Here is a 20,949-nt window from a genome sequence, read left to right as displayed (position 1 = left end):
GTTGGGAAGGAAAACATAGGTACAAAGAAGGTAGCTGCGAAGAAACCATGGGTAACTGAAGAAATTCTTCAGTTGATTCATGAAAGGAGGAAGTACAAACATGTTCCGGGAAAATCAGGAATACAGAAATACAAGTCGCTGAGGAATGAAATAAATAGGAAGTGCAGGGAACCTAAGACGAAATAGCTGCAGGAAAATGTGAAGACATGGAAAAGATATGATTGTCGGAAGGACAGACTCAGCATACAGGAAAGCCAAAACAACCTTTGGTGACATTAAAAGCAACGGTGGTAACATTAAGAGTGCAACGGGAATTCCACTGTTAAATGCAGAGGAGAGAGCAGATAGGTGGAAAGAATACATTGAAAGCCTCTATGAGGGTGAAGATTTGTCTGATGTGATAGAAGAAGAAACAGGAGTCGATTTAGAAGAGATAGGGGATCCAGTATTAGAATCGGAATTTAAAAGAGCTTTGGAGGACTTACGGTCAAATAAGGCAGATGGGGTAGATAACATTCCATCAGAACTTCTAAAATCATTGGGGGAAGTGGCAACAAAACGACTATTCACGTCGGTGTGTAGAATATATGAGTCTGGCGATATACCATCTGACTTTCGGAAAAGCATCATCCACACAATTCCGAAGACGGCAAGAGCTGACAAGTGCGAGAATTATCGCACAATCAGCTTCACAGCTCATGCATCGAAGCTGCTTACAAGAATAATATACAGAAGAATGGAAAAGAAAATTGAGAATGCGCTAGGTGATGATCAGTTTGGCTTTAGGAAAAGTAAAGGGACGATAGAGGCAATTCTGACGTTACAGCTAATAATGGAAGCAAGGCTCAAGAAAAATCAAGACACTTTCATAGGATTTGTCGACCTGGAAAAAGCGTTCGACAATATAAAATGGTGCAAGCTGTTCGAGATTCTGAAAAAAGTAGGGGTAAGCTATAGGGAGAGACGGGTCATACACAATATGTACAACAACCAAGAGGGAATAATAAAGAGTGGACGATCAAGAACGAAGTGCTCGTATTAAGAAGGGTGTAAAACAAGGCTTAGCCTTTCGCCCCTACTCTTCAATCTGTACATCGCGGAAGCAATGATGGAAATAAAAGAAAGGTTCAGGCGTGGAATTAAAATACAAGGTGAAAGGACATCAATGATACGATTCGCTGATGACATTGCTATCCTGAGTGAAAGTGAAGAAGAATTAAATGATCTGCTGAACGGAATGAACAGTCTAATGAGTACACAGTAAGGTTTGAGAGTAAATCGGAGAAAGACGAAGGTAATGAGAAGTAGTAGAAATGAGAACAGCGAGAAACTTAACATCAGGATTGATGGTCACGAAGTCAATGAAGTTAAGGAATTCTGCTACCTAGGCCGTAAAATAACCAATGACGGACGGTGCAAGGAGGACATCAAAATCAGACTCGCTATAGCAAAAAAGACATTTTTGGCCAAGAGAAGTCTACTAATATCAAATACCGGCCTTAATTTGAGGAATAAATTTCTGAGGATGTACGTCTGGAGTACAGCATTGTATGGTAGTGAAACATGGACTGTGGGAAAACCGGAACAGAAGAGAATCGAAGCATTTGAGATGTGGTGCTATAGACGAATGTTGAAAATTAGGCGGACTGATAAGGTAAGGAATGAGGAGGTTCTACGCAGAATCGGAGAGGAAAGGAATATGTGGAAAACACTGATAAGGAGAAGGGACAGGATGATAGGACATCTGCTAAGACATGAGGGAATGACTTCCATGGTACTAGAGGGAGCTGTAGAGGGCAAAAACGGTAGAGGAAGACAGAGATTGGAATACGTCAAGCAAATAATTGTGGACGTAGGTTGCAAGTGCTACTCTGAGATGAAGAGGTTAGCACAGGAAAGGAATTCTTGGCGGGCCGCATCAAACCAGTCAGTAGACTGATGACCAAAAAAAAAAGGTTAGAAAATTTAAAAAGGAAAATGGATAGGTTAAAGATAGATAGATATTGGGAATTAGTGACGTTCGGTGGCAGGAGGAACAAGACTTTTGGTCAGGTGAATACATGGTTATAAATACAAAATCAAATATGGATAATGCAGGGGTAGGTTTAGTAATGAATAAAAACAATAGGAGTGCGGGTAAGCTACTACAAACAGCATAGTGAATTCATTATGGTGACCCTGAGATAAAAGAAATGATTCAGGAAGAGAAGGGAGACGAAAATTTAATTGCCATGGGTGACTGAAATTCGAGAGTAGGGAAAGGAAGAGAAGGAAACATAGTCGGTGAATATGGATTGGGGGTAAGAAATGAAAGAGGAAGCCGGCTGGTAGAATTTTGCACAGAGCATTACTTAATCATAGCTAACACTTGGTTCAAGAATCATAAAAGAAGATTGTATACATGGAAGAATCCTGGAGATAATAGAAGGTATCAGATAAATTATATAATGGTAAGACAGAGATTTAGGAACCAGATTTTAAATTGTAGGACATTTCCAGGGGCAGATGTGGACTCTGACCACAATCAATTGGTTTTGAACTGTAGATTAAAACTGAAGAAACTACAGAAAGGTGGGAATTTAAGGAGATGGGACCGTGACAAACTGATTAAAACAGAGGTTGTACAGAGTTTCATGGCGAGCATAAGGGAACAATTGTTACAAATGGGGAAAGAAATACAGTAGAAGAAGAGTGGGCAGCTCTGTGGGAGGAATTAGTGAAGGCAGTAGAGGATCAAGTAGGTAAAAAAACGAGGGCCAGCAGAAATCCTTGGGTAACAGAAGAAATATTGAATTTCATTTATGGAAGGAGAAAATATAAAAATGCAGTAAATGAAGCAAGCAAAAAGGAATACAAACGTTTCAAAAATGAGATCGACAGGAAGTGCAAAATGGCTAAGCAGGGATGGTTAGAGGACAAATGTAAGGATGTAGAGGCTTATCCCACTAGGGGTAAGATAGATACAGGAAAATTAAGAGAATTTCATTTATGGAAGGAGAAAATATAAAAATGCAGTAAATGAAGCAAGCAAAAAGGAATACAAACGTTTCAAAAATGAGATCGACAGGAAGTGCAAAATGGCTAAGCAGGGATGGTTAGAGGACAAATGTAAGGATGTAGAGGCTTATCCCACTAGGGGTAAGATAGATACAGGAAAATTAAAGAGACATTTGGAGAAAAGAGAGCCACTTGTATGAATATCAAGAGCTCAGGTGGAAACCCAGTTCTAAGGAAAGAAGGGAAAGCAGAAAGGTGGACGGAGTACATAGAGGGTTTATACAAGGGCGATGTACTTGAGGACAATATTATGGAAATGGAAGAGGATGTAGATGAAGATGAAACGGGAGATACGATACTGCGTGAGGAGTTTGACAGAGCACTGAAAGACCTTTGTCGAAACAAGGTTCAAAATGGTTCAAATGGCTCTGAGCACTATGGGACTCAACTTCTGAGGTCATTAGTCCCCTAGAACTTAGAACTACTTAAACCTAACTAACCCAAGGACATCACACACATCCATGCCCGAGGCAGGATTCGAACCTGCGACCGTAGCGGTCTCGCGGTTGCAGTCTGCAGCGCCTAGAACCGCACGGCCACTTCGACCGGCTCGAAACAAGGCCCCAGGAGTAGACAACATTCCATTAGAACTACTGACGGCCTTGGGAGAGCCAGTCCTGACAAAACTCTACCATCTGGTGAGCAAGATGTATGAGACAGGTGAAATACCCTCTGACATCAAGAAGAATAAAATAATTCCAATCCCAAAGAAAGCAGGTGTTGACAGATGTGAAAATTACCGAACTATCAGTTTAAAGGGCTCCGGAAAGGCTCAAAATCATGAAAAGTTCAATTTTTACTTTTTTGCGTTTTCTGAATCTGCAGACTATTACCTTTTAATAGATATATAATTTATTCAATTCCGAAGACTACAACTATTTTTAAATTTTTTTAAAATGTGTTCTACATGGGCGTGACCCACTGTGGCGCTGTTAAACTGCTGTCAAATAGTGTTATTATTAACGTCCGTGTTCATCAGGTACATTTTAGTCTGTCTCATGCAATAATGGAGGTGATAAAACCTATTTTCAGAGACTTAGCAGCACCTGAACTGTTGAAAAAGTGTATTCACGGAAAAACTCAAAACCCCAATAAAAGTGTAAATAGTGTTATATGGTCGAGAATCCACAAGACTGTATTTGTTGGAATAGAAACACTTCACTTTGGTGTGTATGATGATGTTGCGACTTTCAATGATGGCAACATTTTAAGGTGCAAGGTATTTAGAAATATGGGATTGAAGATTGGTTCAAACATGGTACGAGCGATGCTTGCTTTAGACAAGGAACGCCTTCGGGCTGCAGACAGGGCTGTAAAGAGTCTATAAACACAAGCAAGAGTAAACAGGAGGAGGAACAAGAGGAAGCTGGAGGAGGAGTTTGCAGAGGATGAAGATAATCCATCCTATGGACCTGGAATGCACTAAAAAGTTAATCCAATCTTTGTCGCTCGATTCCCAAAACTTTTATTTTCTCATACTAATTACGTGTTTTCTAAGGATCTTCCAAACATATTTGTTTCAAACTTTCAGTAAATGCTACACAGTACCTTCTGCATAATTTTACACAGCCTTTTTCCAAAAAACTGTATATTTTTGAATATATAAATAAAAAATTGCAAAAAAATGTTGTGAATTTTCATTACAATTGAAAAAAAATCATCTTTAATAACTGAACTAAAATTTTGTAAAATCCCTGTGTTAAGTTGTAGCCCATATTCCAATAAATAATCTGTAAAAAGTTCAACTTCATACCTCAAATACTTTGTGAGGAAAGATGTAATTTATAAGTGTTATTTTAACATTGCAAGTATAGGGCGTTCCGGAGCCCCTTAGTAAGTTACAGCTGCAAAATGCTATCGCGAATTCTTTACAGGCCTCGGGGAAGATCAGTTTGGATTCCGTAGAAATGTTGTAACACGTGAGGCAATACTGACCTTACGGCTTATCTTAGAAGAAAGATTAAGGAAAGGCAAAATATACGTTTCTAGCATTTCTAGACTTAGAGAAAGCTTTTGACAATGTCGAGTGGAATACTCTCTTTCAAATTGTAAAGGTATCAGGGGTAAAATACTGGGAGCGGAAGGCTATTTGCAATTTGTACAGAAATCAGATGGCAGTTATAAGAGTCGAGGGACATGAAAGGGAAGCAGTGGTTGGAAAGGGAGTGAGACAGAGTTGTAGCCTATCCCCGATGTTATTCAATCTGTATATTGAGCAAGCAATAAAGGAAACAAAATAAAAGTTCGGAGTAGGTATTAAAATCCATGGAGAAGAAATAAAAGCTTTGAGGTTCGCCGATGACATTGTAATTCTGTCAGAGACAGCAAAGGACTTGGAAGAGCAGTTGAACGGAATGGACAGTGTCTTGAAAGGAGGGTATAAGATGAACATCAACAAAAGCAAAACGAGGATAATTGAATGTAGTCGAATTAAGTAGGGTGATGCTGAGGGAATTAGACTAGTAAATGAGACACTTAAAGTTGTGAAGGAGTTTTGCTATTTGGGGAGCAAAATAACTGATGATGGTCGAAGTAGAGAGGATATAAAATGTAGACTGGCAATGGGAAGGAAAGCGTTTCTGAAGAAGAGGAATTTGTTAACATCGAGTATAGATTTAAATGTCAGGAAGTGATTTCTGAAAGTATTTGTATGGGGTGTAGCCATGTATGGAAGTGAAACATGGATGATTAATAGTTTGGACAAGAAGAGAATAGAAGCTTTCGAAACGTGGTGCTACAGAAGGATGCTGATGATTAGATGGGCAGATCACATAACTAATGAGGAGGTATTGAATAGAATTGGGGAAAAGAGGAGTTTGTAGCACAACTTGACTAGAAGAAGGGACCAGTTGGTAGGACATGTTCTGAGGCATCAAGGGATCACAAATTTAGCATTGGAGGGCAGCGTGGTGGGTAAACATCGTAGAGGGAGACCAAGAGATGAATACACCAAGCAGATTCAGAAGGATGTAGGTTGTAGTAAGTACTGGGAGGAGAAGAAGCTTGCACAGAGTAGTGTAGCATGGAGAGCTGCTTCAAACCAGTCTCAGGACTGAAGACCACAACAGCAACAACATGATAAATGGTTTCAGAGGAAAGTTACATTTAGCTAGAAAAAACAGTGAAAGTTGTATGAAATTATGTTAAAAATTTTAATGCACTTGTAATGCATGCACTCATAATTTAAATTAATTTTTTTTCATACTATTAGTCATGGATTCCTCTGGCACTGATATGCAAGCAGCTTGCGGTATAGTACTACATTTCTCAATGGGTCTAATTCCTCATACTACTTCCTTTGTTCCGATAATTGGCTCCCTATCTCATAATACTCAGTTAATGGCCATTTATCGCCATTCGCGGTACCCCGTGTATCGCTGTTGTAGTGCACGTGTGCTTATTTCTCGATTTAATATTTACTTCCTGACGAGTGTCTTTCGTTACCCAATGCGCTGTTCACGTATTTCTCACTTCTGGCGTTGTATCAGTGTGTACTAATAATCCGTAAACAATTCATATCATTCGTATGCTATGCACATGAGATATTGAGACCAAAATTCTACGTCACATGAAGCAAACTATAAGAATACTTTTGTGTGGTATTTAGCTTCCATTCGCTGTTAGACCATTAGTAGTCTTTCTAATACGAGGCTAGTTATACAGTTTTAATTATCGCCGCGAAAAAATTGCGTTATGTAATTTTTATCTACTTGAAATCCCAGTCCCACGTTATCGTAGCACACTGCTAGAACAGCCAAAACAGAACGGCGGAGTGCGCTGACAAAATGTGCCAGTGTGCGGCTATTCGTGTTCTTAGTTTGAAGGGGAACATAGCTGCAATGGTTCCAACAGTGGGAGAACGAGGACAGAGTCGAAGGCGACATCACTGAGTCATGAGGTTGATACCCTCCTTCCACCTGACAAAGGCCGACTGCCTTATGTATAAAATGATGCGAAATTCTAATTTTGGCGGTAAATTAAAAATTGTTGGTAATTCAACTGTGTTTTCCCTCTCATTTGGAACTAGGAAGTATAACTTCGCGAGAAAATAAAAAATCCAAGATGTCGCATTGGCATGCTGTCTGACTTGAAATAGTGAGATTGCCTCTAACGTATAAAATAATAAATGTTTATACTTGGAAGGAGAGACAGCACTGGTCGTATTTTTTTGTTTTATTAACCGCAAAATCGATTTTCGGTCACTTAGTGGCCATCCTCAGTGCTGTAATATACAATGTAAATTGGTAGGCACTGGTGTCAACAAGCTTAGAGCGATCACATAATAAATGATTAAAGTAATTACTCATGAAATTGCAATTTACGTCCAGTATTAGATCAAAAAATGGCAAAACCTTTATAATCCATCCGATCATTAGGAACGCTACCAAGAAAAAGGCAGGAGTCAACATCGAGGTTCCAGCATGAAATTCAGTCAGATAACACACTAATAAAATTCATAACTTTGCAACTAAGAAGCTGTGGGGATGATTTTAAAACGTTTTGTGACATATTCCAGGGCATCTATCTTGGACTGAGACGTCATAAAGCCTGTCCCAGTGTTCCAGATCAGCCAAAATGACAATGCTCCATCTTGGATTTTTTAATTTCCCGCCAACTTATCCTTAGGACTTGAGGGGGCAAACACGCCAGTACTACTTGACAATTATTTGAATTTCCCAGAATTTTTTAATTTTCTACCATTCTGTTCATAGGGCCATAACCTTTACTACATGGTGAAGAGGGTACGCAATATTGTCAAGAACCCTGAATGACGAATAACGGTGACAGACCGCCTCTCTAACAAGAATCGGGGGATGCAAGAGAAGTAGAGATCGTGGTATTCGAAGATCTACACATCACAGCCGAGTAGATAGTGAAAAAAGTGAAAACCAGTCATAAATCAGTTTTAAACAGTTTTCAACAGTTTTGATCCTGAGATAAACCGCTCTCGGCTACGTCCTGTCACGGCTCACACCTAATAACAGAGCCTATGGAGCCATAGAAGCGGAAATGTTGAAACTGTGCCAAAGCAACGCAGGTGAATTCTTTAGTCATCTGCTTACTAGCGACGTGTGCTTGTATCACTTTGACCCAGAGGCAAAGCAGCAAGACGAGCAGTGGAAACATATGGATTCGCGAGCGCCAAAGAATGCGAAGAGCCAGCCATGGTGATGCTGATGGGTTTTTGGGACAGGTATGTTGCGATGCAAAGATGTGCTCGTAAGGAACAGACTATCATAGGCTGTCAGAACGAAGCGTCGTGGAACGAAGTTCCAGGGATCGTTTTCACTCCACGACAACGCCTCTTCTTTTCTATGAACGCAGTATCAAACACGCTCATTTCGGATAAAAAATCATGCCTCGCTCCCCCCGTGTGCTCTGACTGCTTAGGCTGATCACCCAGAACATTATGACCACTGCCAAACGCGACGCTGGATGCCATCTCGTGGCGTTGTGGGTACGTGTCGTGGTAACTAAAGTATATAAGCGGAGCAGAGATGAAAAGGTGATCAGCCTAGCGAAGATATGGGCTGCATATGGGGAAATCCAAAGAGCAGATTATTATTTTGCAGAACCTGTGAACAAGTGTCTCGAAAACGGCGTAGCTGGTCGAACGTTCGCGTGCTCCTGTCATGAGCATCTACGGAATGAGATATGAGGACAGTGAAACTATCACTAGGCGCTAAATAGTTGGACGTACACGACTCTTCATTGAAAGTAGTGTTCGGAGGCTTGTCTGTTCTGCAGCATTTCTGCCGAAAGAGCACAACTGTTTCGGAATACACCGTTCACCGTACGTTGTTCAACACCTAGCTCTGCAGCAGACCACCACTACGTGTTCACATGTTGACACAACGACGTCGTCAATTACGATTGCAGTGGACACGGGACCATCGGGATTCTACCGTCAATCAATGGTAACGTGTCAGGTCTGCAGGTGAATCACATTTTTTCTACAGTAAGTCCATGGTCGTCTCCACAAATGCTGTCACCGAGGGGAACGGCGGCTCTAGACGCGCAGTGCGCCGCGGACGCAGGCTGGTGGGAGCAGTATTATGCTACGGCAGGAACTATCCTGCGTTTGCATGGGACCTGTGGTAGTAATCTAAGAGGTGCTGACAGCTGTGAGCAACTCGCATACCTTCATGCTTGATGTCATCTTTCAGCAGTACATTTATAATTGTCCATGTCTCGGAGCCAAAACCGTATTACAGTGGTTTGAGGAGCATTATAGTGAAGTCACGTTGATGTCTCGGCGACCAAATTCGCCTGATGTAAATCAAATCTGTTTCGCTTCGCCATCACTGCGTACACACATCAGCGGCCCCTTATTTACGCGAATCACATGAGCTGTGCGTAGACTTCTAATTGCACGTACCTCCACAAACCTAATAAATTGTCGGCCCTCTGATACGCAGAATCAGCTATGTATTTCATTTCAAAAATCGACGAACAAGCTATTAAGCAAATGGTCATTACGTTTTGGTTCATCAATTTATTTTTTCCTCTACATCAATACGCAACAAGCAACCCGACAGGGTGTGGCTTAGCTGATCCCACCTTCCCTGTTCCAACCGCGAGTGGAGGAATGATTGTTAGCAAGCCTCTGTATTAGCTCTGATTTCCTTATAAGTTTTCGTTGTGGTAATTTCGTGAGTCATTTATGGGAGGAGGTAATATGCTGTCAGACTTTCAGAAAGTACTCTCTCGAAATTTCAATAGTACACGTGTCCGGGATGCACAGTGCCACTTTGTAGCTTCTGCCACTGGCGTTTGTTGAGAATCTCTGTAACGCTCTCTCGACGTCCAAACGATCCAGTGACGAAACGCGCCGCTCATCTGCCAGACCTATCTGATAAAGGTCCCAGAGTGGCAAACGAAACCTCAAGTTTCGGACAACAAGCACCTTCGTGGATGAGTTACATTTCCATAAGATTCTTCCTGTTAGTCTCAGTCCGGTATCCTCTTTAACTACTCTTCGTTTTATATCGTCTTTCCACTCAAGGTCGCTCTGGATAGTTACTCCGAGATATTTTGCTGTAGATACTCTATCCAGTAATTTGTCATTAATATCGTACTTGTAGAGTTGTGGGTTACTTTCCATACGTATACGTGTTACATTCATTCACGTTAATGGTCAACTGCCAAAGCCTGCAGTATTGATCAATCCTCTGTAGCTCATTCTGCAAATAGATATAGTCTTGTAGCGTTGCTACTCTCTTAGAGACAACCGTAGCTTCTGTCAACAGTCATAAAGAGCTTCTGACGCTGGCCGGCCGGTGTGGCCGTGCGGTTCTAGGCGCTTCAGTCTGGAACCGCGTGACCGCTAGGGTCGCAGGTTCGAATCCTGCCTCCGGCATGGATGTGTATACTGTCCTTAGGTTAGTTAGGTTTAAGTAGTTCTAAGTCCTAGGGGACTGATGACCACCGATGTTAAGTCTCATAGTGCTCAGAGCCATTTGAACCATTTTCTTTCTGACGCTGTCTACTAGATTATTACATTATAAACAATAACGATCCTACCCCACTTCCTTGGAGGACTCAGGAAATTGTCTTTATATCTACCGACGTTGTTGTGTTAAGTTCGAAGTTTTGAGTTCTATCTGCAAGGAAGTCTTGAACGCAGTCGCAAATATGGACCGATACTCGCTAAGCTAATTTTTTTTTATTTTTTCCGGTAAACGGCAGTGCGTCACCCATTGGATTAACGTTATTACCAAATTTTACGAGATAAAATTAATACTTACATCTACATCTGCATCTACATATATACCATCTGCAGACACATTTCGCAATCCATTGTATAATGTGTCTTTCTTTTCTTTCTTTTGCTTGTGCCATTTTTCCCGCGGAGACGCAGGGTCGGCATGGTTAATCGGATGTGGTAATGTTAGTTGAAGGGGTGGCCAGATGCCCTTCCTGCCGCCAACCCGTACCCCCTGGGTAGGAATTAGTTTACCCCAACTGTCTGCGGCCGGCCGAAGTGGCCGTGCAGTTAAAGGCGCTGCAGTCTGGAACCGCAAGACAGCTACGGTCGCAGGTTCGAATCCCGCCTCGGGCATGGATGTTTGTGATGTCCTTAGGTTAGTTAGGTTTAACTAGTTCTAAGTTCTAGGGGACTAATGACCTCAGCAGTTGAGTCCCATAGTGCTCAGAGCCATTTGAACCATTTTTTTGAACTGTCTGCGACTAGTGTAATCCATGAAATAGTGCGAAAGTGTTCAGATGTCTGTGAGCTGTGTAACTGAGGCGGGACGTGAGGACCAGCCCGGTATTCACCTACGGGGATGTGGAAAACCGCCTGAAATCCATATCCAGGCTGGCTGGCACGAATGCCGGGCATTTCCCACGCCGGACATTAGCCACACTTGCCCCTTCGCCAGGTGGCTTGAGTAGCGATCCCTCAGGTAACGGACGCTCTTCCTCGTACTACTTCTGTCCGCTTTCGAACCACAGTCTCCACACCTTACTCGATACAACCAGTACGTAAGGCACCTACTTCTTCGACATCTTGGCGAAATACAGAGCTTCTTTTCCGAAATCGAAATATTTATAACTTTTGGGAAACGAAAGCAATACCGACGATTATGTCAGTATGTAATTAGTTCTGCCAAGTCTGTCTGCCCTCTATCTGTACGGTAGCTTCTTTTCACGCTTACTGATTGCGATAGAAACAGTCCATCGGCAGGTGAGCAACAACAAAGGAACGATGTAAAGAGAATGCGCATGTACGCAAATTATTTCTTTTTGATCAGTGTATTTGAGCTTACTTTAATTACTACAATTGCGTACCCAAAAGACAATAAGGAAAGAAGAAATGGTAATGTGAATGTTTGAAAAGAAGAACGACATACTCCATATTAATTCACTCTCTAAAATCCGATATTCCTTGCGGCAAAACATAGTTAATAAAGTGTAGCGGGACAATGATCAAAACATGACTGAAAATAAGTTCACTAAATAGAGATAAGAAAGTCTATGATTGACATGTCATCTAAAGTCGACATTTTAAAACGTTAGAAATAAGGAAATGAAGTAATACAGAATGCTATGCTTGTATCGTATGTTGTTGTTCTACATTGTTTAGCTCTGGTATTTACAGGGTCACAGAGAAAGCATCCTAGGTTTTGGAGGGAAAAGCCGTAATTGTAATGATCTGCACTACACCAGAAACAAGAAGCACAACTTAAGGAAAAATAATGTGTTGTGTGTTCCAGCTCACAAGCGACATTGAAGCAGATAGTTCCTGTGACTTAGCATGGGCAGAGGTTATATTCGACAACCGGAATAAATTAATAACTGGTTCCTTTTACCGACCCCGGTCTCAGATGAAACAGTTGCTGAACAGTTCAAAGAAAACTTGAGTCTCATCACAAATAGGTACCCTACTCATACAATTATAGTTTGCCGTGACTTCAATGTACCTTCCGTATGTTGACAAAAATACATTTTCAGACCCTACTGTAGATAGAAAACAACTTCCGTAATTTTTCTAAATGCTTTTTTTTTAATTATTTTGAACAATTAGTTCATGAGGCCATTCAAATTGTAAATAGTTACGAAAAGACACTTGACCTCTTAGCCACAAATAATCTTGAGCATCGCGACGGATACAGGGATTAGTGAACACACAGTCGAGCGTGGCTCAGTTCCGTAACAAAGAAATTCACCAAAACTAAACGCGAAATATATCTGTTTATAAAAGCAGCTAAAAATTCGCTTGACGTCTTTCTAAGAGACAGTCTCCAATCACTATGTAAGTGAAGACCAGATGTGGCTTAAGTTCAAAGAAATACTATCAACAGCACTCGAGAGATTCATAATAAATAAATTATTAAGAGACGGATCTGATCCCCCATGGTAGACAAAACACGACAGAAAGCTGTTGCAGGAGCACCGAAAAAGGCACGTATAATTTAGACGAACGCAAAATCTCCTAGATTGGCGAAGTTTTGTTGAGGCATTTAATAGTTCCCACAACGAAAGTCTCTCTAGAAATATGGCGGAAAATCCAAAGAGATTCTGGTCCTACCATAAGTAAACCAGCGGAAAGGCTCAGTAAGTACCTTTACTGCGCGACAGCGATGAGAAGGAGGAGGGAGAGACAAGGGACCCAACCCTTCGGAGCAGGTAAAATCGTGGCAAATGTCCACACACCGGCCCCCGTCGTTAATCTGCCGGGCGGATTCGATCCGGGGCCGGCGCGCCTACCAGAGTCCAGGAAGCAGGGCAATGGCGCGCTCGGCTAACCTGACGGGTAATCCATTGGATAATGTGTGCCTGAGGGTAACTCTTGCAAGACTGCTAATTTGCTTCTTTCCTGCTCCGTTCGCAAAGAATGTAAAGAAGAAACGACTGTCTACGAGTATATGCGTCCTAAGTGCCAAAATTTCTCTTAGCTTATCTTCGTAGACCTCACGCAAAATGTTCGTTGGCGGCAGTAAACCAGTTCCTCACGCAGCTTCAAATTCCTTGTAGTGGGGAACCTAGGACGGGGAGGGGGGAGGGGAGTGGATTTTTTTTTAAAGACGAATGGCGACCTAGTAGATAGTGTCGGAAGTTCCACGCGGCTTTTCGCGGATGATGCTGTAGTATACAGAGAAGTTGCAGCATTAGAAAATTGCAGCGAAATGCAGGAAGGTCTGCAGCGGATAGGCACTTGGTGCAGGGAGTGCCAACTGACCCTTAGCATAGACAAATATAATGTATTGCGAATACATAGAAAGAAGAATCCTTTGTTGTATGATTATATGATAGCGGAACAAACACTGGTAGCAGTTACTTCCGTAAAATATCTGGGAGTATGCGTGCGGAACGATTTGAAGTGGAATGATCATATAAAATCAATTGTTGGTAAGGTGGCTTACAAAACACTCGTTCGACCTATACTTGAGTATTGCTCATCAGTGTGGGATCCGTACCAGATCGGGTTGACGGAGGAGATAGAGAAGATCCAAAGGAGAGCGGCGCGTTTCGTCACAGGGTTATTTGGTAACCGTGATAGCGTTACGGAGATGTTTAACAAGCTCAAGTGGCAGACTCTGCAAGAGAGGCGCTCTGCATCGCGGTGTAGCTTGCTCGCCAGGTTTCGAGAGGGTGCGTTTCTGGATGAGGTATCGAATATATTGCTTCCTCCTACTTATACCTCCCGAGGAGATCACGAATGTAAAATTAGAGAGATTAGAGCGCGCACGGAGGCTTTCAGACAGTCGTTCTTCCCGCGAACCATACGCGACTGGAACAGGAGAGGGAGGTAATGACAGTGGCACGTAAAGTGCCCTCCGCCACACACCGTTGGGTGGCTTGCGGAGTATAAATTTAGATGTAGATGTATAACTAACCACAAAAAGTTCCAGGCCCCGCTTAAAACCTTCGATCTTTAAATCTTTTCTTTAAAGAGTTGCATCTGACTACAACATGTTTTCTGCATTCCCCGAGATCGCGCTCCTCCCTTGCCTCCCAAGCATGGGCCGCGTTGCTCCAGGGTTTCTTATCGGTGCTCATCTCCGAAATATTTGCGTGTTGATCGAACCTACCAGTAACAAATCTAGCAGCCCGCCTCTGAGTTGCAGCATTACGCATAGATATTTAGTCGACATGAGTGTCCGCAGCTCGTGGACGCGCGGTCCCGTTCTCGCTTCCCGAGCACGCGGTCCCGGGTTCGATTCCCCGTGGGGTCAGGGATTTTCACCGGCCTCGACCGGGTGCTTATGTTGTCCTCATCATTTCATCATCACTCATGATGCTGGCGAGTTTGCACTGAGCAAAGATTGGGAATTTATACGGGCGCCGATAACCGATCAGTTGAGCGTCCCACAAACCAAACATCGTCATCATCGACATGACTGTCACGCAGCACGCTACTGATGCCGTTTTCGAACAATGCTGGATTGTTATTCCTGCTCATCTGCATTAACATTTTTCTACGTTTACAGCAAGCTGCCATGAAACACACCAGCTATAAAATATGCCTTCTCCAATTGTCACTCAAGGACGATACCTGCGCGTACAACATAGCTTCATTATAAAACAGCCGCACATCGCTGCTCACCCTACCCGTCAGCTTGTGTGGATATCCACTAGTAATTAGATGCAAAAATTACTAACGTCCTTTAATGTAGGTGATCCAAGCATCTGTTCATCCTTAAAGGCCAGAAAGACATTTGCGTCAAGTGTGGAATGCGGCGTAGAGGTGCAAACGTGAGAACAGATGACAGACCTACAACGTAGATGACTTCTTAATTTTGTTGCACGACATAAGCCACAGTAGTGGAGCGCCACGCCACTAATCCAGTACACAAAGCTTGAGAGATGAAGCCCGCTTCCCGGTGTCCTGTTTGCAGGTGGGTGCTGGGCGACGCGCTGTGCAAGATGTTCCAGTTCGTTCACAGCCTCAGCTACACGGCGTCCATCCTCATCCTGGTGGTCATCTGCACCGAGCGCTACGTCGCCATCATACACCCCATGGCCTGCAAGAGCATCCTCACACCGACCAGGCTAATGGTAAGGATTCACCTGCTGACCTCTGAATCGCTGGAAACGAGGCCAACGAGAAAGACAGGTCGCGGCGCGTACGTCACGAAGGTAGTCCTGCACTCGCTCGTTCGCTCAAATCAGCAGACAAACTACGTTTCTACACCTGTTAAGTCGTAACTAGGCGTGTCCGTACAAACTAAAACTGAATCTTCTACTGGCGTCCGCTATTATGGAATCTCACTCTTATTTGTCCTATAACGATGGGAAGTCCATGGGCCTACTTATAATTTGTTACGGCTGTATTGGCATACAATAAAATAAAATCTTGCAAAAATAATTATCAGTTGCATAAGGCTCCACTTCCAGCATGTAATGAGTACTGTTAAGCAGAAGAGACTAAATACTATAAACAAGCCATTATACAATTTATATCGAGTATTGATCTTAAATTAAATTTTGCTGTGGTACTGTTAATTAGTAAGAGTTCATGATAGCAGATTCCAGTCGAAGATGCAATGCTCGTTAGTACTTACACGTCCAGCTGCGAGTTAACAGGTTTATAAATGCATTTTGTCTGCTGAACTGAGCGTGCGAGCGAGTTCAGGACTACCTTCGTGACGCACACGCCGCGGCCTGTCTTTCTCGTGAGCCTCGCGCTGGAAAGCAAGCTAATTATGATGACACACTGCATATGACATGCAGAAACACAGTTGCATATTTATAAGAATCGTTAATGAACAGTGGCTCTGGACATCATCTGACCTGTTTCAATAGATCACTTTCATGAAAAATGTGCAAACTATTTTTCATGGTGCCACAAATCCAGAGTCGGTAGAAATGAATTGATTGTTGTAGCAGGGGCGTACATACGCTCTGATTTGTCACCTACAGTACTACACACATCCGACAACAATGTAGATAAACAAGTGGAATATATGTTCATAGAGATCAAATCACTTAACAGAAAGTGCTTAATATGTGTCCTTTACAAACCTCCTAAACTAGGTGGGTTCGCCTGCTTCGAAACTGCCCTCTCTAGTCTCGAATCGTCATATGAACATGTAATTATAGCTGGTGACACTAACATTAATTTTCTGTGCAATAGTCCTTCCACTGGGAAATTTAAGAGGATGCTTTCTTCCTCAAATATGACGCTACTTCAGCTGGCACCTACTCATCACACGACTACCGGTCACACTTTCATAGATATATTCGCAACGAAATCCCCGGACAGAGTAATCCGCACCTCTCAAATATCTGCGCCTGGCATGTCTGCCCATGACATCATTTCCATGACGTATTCACTAGAATGCCCTAGAAAGAAACAAAAACTGTCTACATACCGAGACCTCAAACGCATAAATTTGCCTGAACTCGAAACTGAGGCACAAGAAATAGTTTGGGGGATGACCTCTACTCCCCTCATGGACATAAACGACAAACTCCACGATTTCACTAACAAAATTACTCAACTATATGACAAATATGCTCCAATAAAGACCAGAAAAGTAAAAAGGCAACCTGCACCTTGGCTGACTGATGAACTAAAACAGCTCATGAATCTCAGAGATGCTGCACATCGAGCATACAAGATACACCCGACACCTGAAAATCACGCTGTATACAAGCAGAAACGAAATAAAGTCAGTCAAGCGGTGAGAAACGCTAAGCTCAGACATGCCCGTACATTAGCTGACAATAGATGTAGACCAGCTATCCTGTGGAAAAATCTCCATAGTCTCGGTTTAGGCAAAATAAAAGTTGCAGAAAATCCCATGGTCCCAGCTGAAGAACTAAACCGATTCTTCACATTACCTGCAACCAAAATTGATCCGCAAAAAAAACAGAGAATCATTGATTATTTCATTGGGATGAACGACTGTAGCAAAGAAAAATTCTATCTACAGCACGTCAATTGCAGTACTGTCAAGAAAGCCATAATGCGGATTAGATCAGCATCTACTGGACATGATGGTATCACTATCCAGATGGTAAAACTTATTATTGACCAACTACTGCCCTCTATAACAGACATTTTCAACGATTCATTAATCACAAATGTTTTCCCTGAGGCCTGGAAACTGGGACAAATTAAGCCACTGCCTAAAAAGGACATCGCCACAGCAGCCTCTGACTACCGCCCCATAACCTTCTTCCTGCACTATCAAAGGCCTTAGAATATATAGTTCATGACCAGCTCACCAACTACCTAACTACTAACAACCTATTAGACGAATACCAATCAGGTTTCCGTAAACATCGAAGCACAACATCCGCTCTGATAAAGGTGACAGATGACCTGAAACTTGCCATGGACAGACAAGAAGCGACTATCAATAGCTTCTTAGATTTCAGCAAAGCATTTGATACTGTCGACTTCGACATCTTACTAGCCAAACTTAGCGGTCTAAATTTCTCACCAAGCGCAGTGCTAAAATGATTATCAGTTGCATAAGGCTCCACTTCCAGCATGTAATGCGTACTGTTAAGCAGAAGAGACTAAATACTATAAACAAGCCATTATACAATTTATATCGAGTATTGATCTTAAATTAAATTTTGCTGTGGTACTGTTAATTAGTAAGAGTTCATGATAGCAGATTCCAGTCGAAGATGCAATGCTCGTTAGTACTTACACGTCCAGCTGCGAGTTAACAGGTTTATAAATGCATTCTGTCTGCTGAACTGAGCGTGCGAGCGAGTTCAGGACTACCTTCGTGACGCACACGCCGCGGCCTGTCTTTCTCGTGAGCCTCGCGCTGGAAAGCAAGCTAATTATGATGACACACTGCATATGACATGCAGAAACACAGTTGCATATTTATAAGAATCGTTAATGAACAGTGGCTCTGGACATCATCTGACCTGTTTCAATAGATCACTTTCATGAAAAATGTGCAAACTATTTTTCATGGTGCCACAAATCCAGAGTCGGTAGGAATGAATTGATTGTTGTAGCATTTTTCTTTTAGTTATATAGACTGTAATTTGTACAGTTATGCATGCTACACTGTTTTTTTGGATTCTGTTCTCATTTCTAAATGGTTATCAGCCACAGTAATTGATGAATAACTTTCTCAAATCAAAGTGTATAGTTTCTGATACATTTACGACAAATGAAAATTTCTGAGAAGGCCGAGATTCAAAATCAGATTTCTTGTTCACGAGGTAGATGCGCTAACCACTAAGCCACCTTGGCAGAGTGGCTTTGCACATAGGCATGGACTAGCCTAGCACGCTTCCCTCCTCAATTCAAATTCCGATACACGCAGTTTCTTTTGATTAAAGCACACATACATGGGTTTCAGGCTGGATCACCTTTTCGTTCGATGCTAAGGTGCTAATGTCCAGTCTCTGCCAGCTCACTTCGAAGAGTTCAAATATATATTTCAAACTGCTGATGTACACGTAATACTTTTGTCAGAGACTTGGCTCAAACCAAGTATTCCTACAACTTCCGTAAACCTAGATGGCTACATCTTTCTCAGGCACGACAGATGCAACAGACGAGGGGGCGGAGTAGGGGCGTACATACGCTCTGATTTGTCACCTACAGTACTACACACATCCGACAACAATGTAGATAAACAAGTGGAATATATGTTCATAGAGATCAAATCACTTAACAGAAAGTGCTTAATATGTGTCCTTTACAAACCTCCTAAACTAGGTGGGTTCGCCTGCTTCGAAACTGCCCTCTCTAGTCTCGAATCGTCATATGAACATGTAATTATAGCTGGTGACACTAACATTAATTTTCTGTGCAATAGTCCTTCCACTGGGAAATTTAAGAGGATGCTTTCTTCCTCAAATATGACGCTACTTCAGCTGGCACCTACTCATCACACGACTACCGGTCACACTTTCATAGATATATTCGCAACGAAATCCCCGGACAGAGTAATCCGCACCTCTCAAATATCTGCGCCTGGCATGTCTGCCCATGACATCATTTCCATGACGTATTCACTAGAATGCCCTAGAAAGAAACAAAAACTGTCTACATACCGAGACCTCAAACGCATAAATTTGCCTGAACTCGAAACTGAGGCACAAGAAATAGTTTGGGGGATGACCTCTACTCCCCTCATGGACATAAACGACAAACTCCACGATTTCACTAACAAAATTACTCAACTATATGACAAATATGCTCCAATAAAGACCAGAAAAGTAAAAAGGCAACTTGCACCTTGGCTGACTGATGAACTAAAACAGCTCATGAATCTCAAAGATACTGCACATCGAGCATACAAGATACACCCGACACCTGAAAATCACGCTGTATACAAGCAGAAACGAAATAAAGTCAGTCAAGCGGTGAGAAACGCTAAGCTCAGACATGCCTGTACATTAGCTGACAATAGATGTAGACCAGCTATCCTGTGGAAAAATCTCCATAGTCTCGGTTTAGGCAAAATAAAAGTTGCAGAAAATCCCATGGTCCCAGCTGAAGAACTAAACCGATTCTTCACATTACCTGCAACCAAAATTGATCCGCAAAAAAAAAAACAGAGAATCATTGATTATTTCATTGGGATGAACGACTGTAACAAAGAAAAATTCTATCTACAGCACGTCACTTGCAGTACCGTCAAGAAAGCCATAATGCGGATTAGATCAGCATCTACTGGACATGGTGGTATCACTATCCAGATGGTAAAACTTATTATTGACCAACTACTGCCCTCTATAACAGACATTTTCAGCGATTCATTAATCACAAGTGTTTTCCCTGAGGCCTGGAAACTGGGACAAATTAAGCCACTGCCTAAAAAGGACATCGCCACAGCAGCCTCTGACTACCGCCCCATCTGCCTTCTTCCTGCACTATCAAAGGCCTTAGAATATATAGTTCATGACCAGCTCACCAACTACCTAACTACTAACAACCTATTAGACGAATATCAATCAGGTTTCCGTAAACATCGAAGCACAACATCCGCTCTGATAAAGGTGACAGATGACCTGAAACTTGCCATGGACAGACAAGAAGCGACTATCAATAGCTTCTTAGATTTCAGCAAAGCATTTGATACTATCGACTTCGACATCTTACTAGCCAAACTTAGCGGTCTAAATTTCTCATCAAGCGCAGTGCAATGGTTTCGCTCATACATGACGTCTCGTCAGCAACGCGTCCTGTCTGGGGATATAAAATCACAATGGCGGCAGGTAGTGTCAGGCGTTCCCCAAGGCTCAGTATTAGGTCCTACACTCTTCTCTCTTTACGTCAATGATGTGTCATCGGTCCTGACCTATTGCAAATACCATATGTATGCTGATGACCTTCAGTTGTATCTAAGTGCGAAACCAAGCAATCTCAAGAAAGCTATTGAAAATTTCAATACTGACCTCGACGCACTGTCAAAATGGGCACAGGACATAGGTCTAAAACTAAACCCATCTAAAACC

At 42.3% G+C, this 20,949-nt stretch overlaps 1 protein-coding gene across 1 annotated transcript in view; it reads left to right on the top strand.

The window, feature by feature from the left end:
- LOC124798914 (trissin receptor) overlaps positions 1-20,949 on the top strand; it is a 120,957-nt gene that overhangs the window by 25,472 nt on the left and 74,536 nt on the right. The window contains exon 3 of the mRNA XM_047262445.1: positions 15,402-15,561. Within this exon, the coding sequence (XP_047118401.1) occupies positions 15,402-15,561 (160 nt within the window). The remainder of the gene's footprint in view (positions 1-15,401; positions 15,562-20,949) is intronic.

The sequence above is a fragment of the Schistocerca piceifrons genome, chromosome 5, assembly GCF_021461385.2.
Source record: "Schistocerca piceifrons isolate TAMUIC-IGC-003096 chromosome 5, iqSchPice1.1, whole genome shotgun sequence".
Classification (NCBI taxonomy): domain Eukaryota; kingdom Metazoa; phylum Arthropoda; class Insecta; order Orthoptera; family Acrididae; genus Schistocerca; species Schistocerca piceifrons.
Note: the sequence above shows the minus strand (reverse complement) of the source record. Positions and strands in the feature narration are given on the sequence as shown.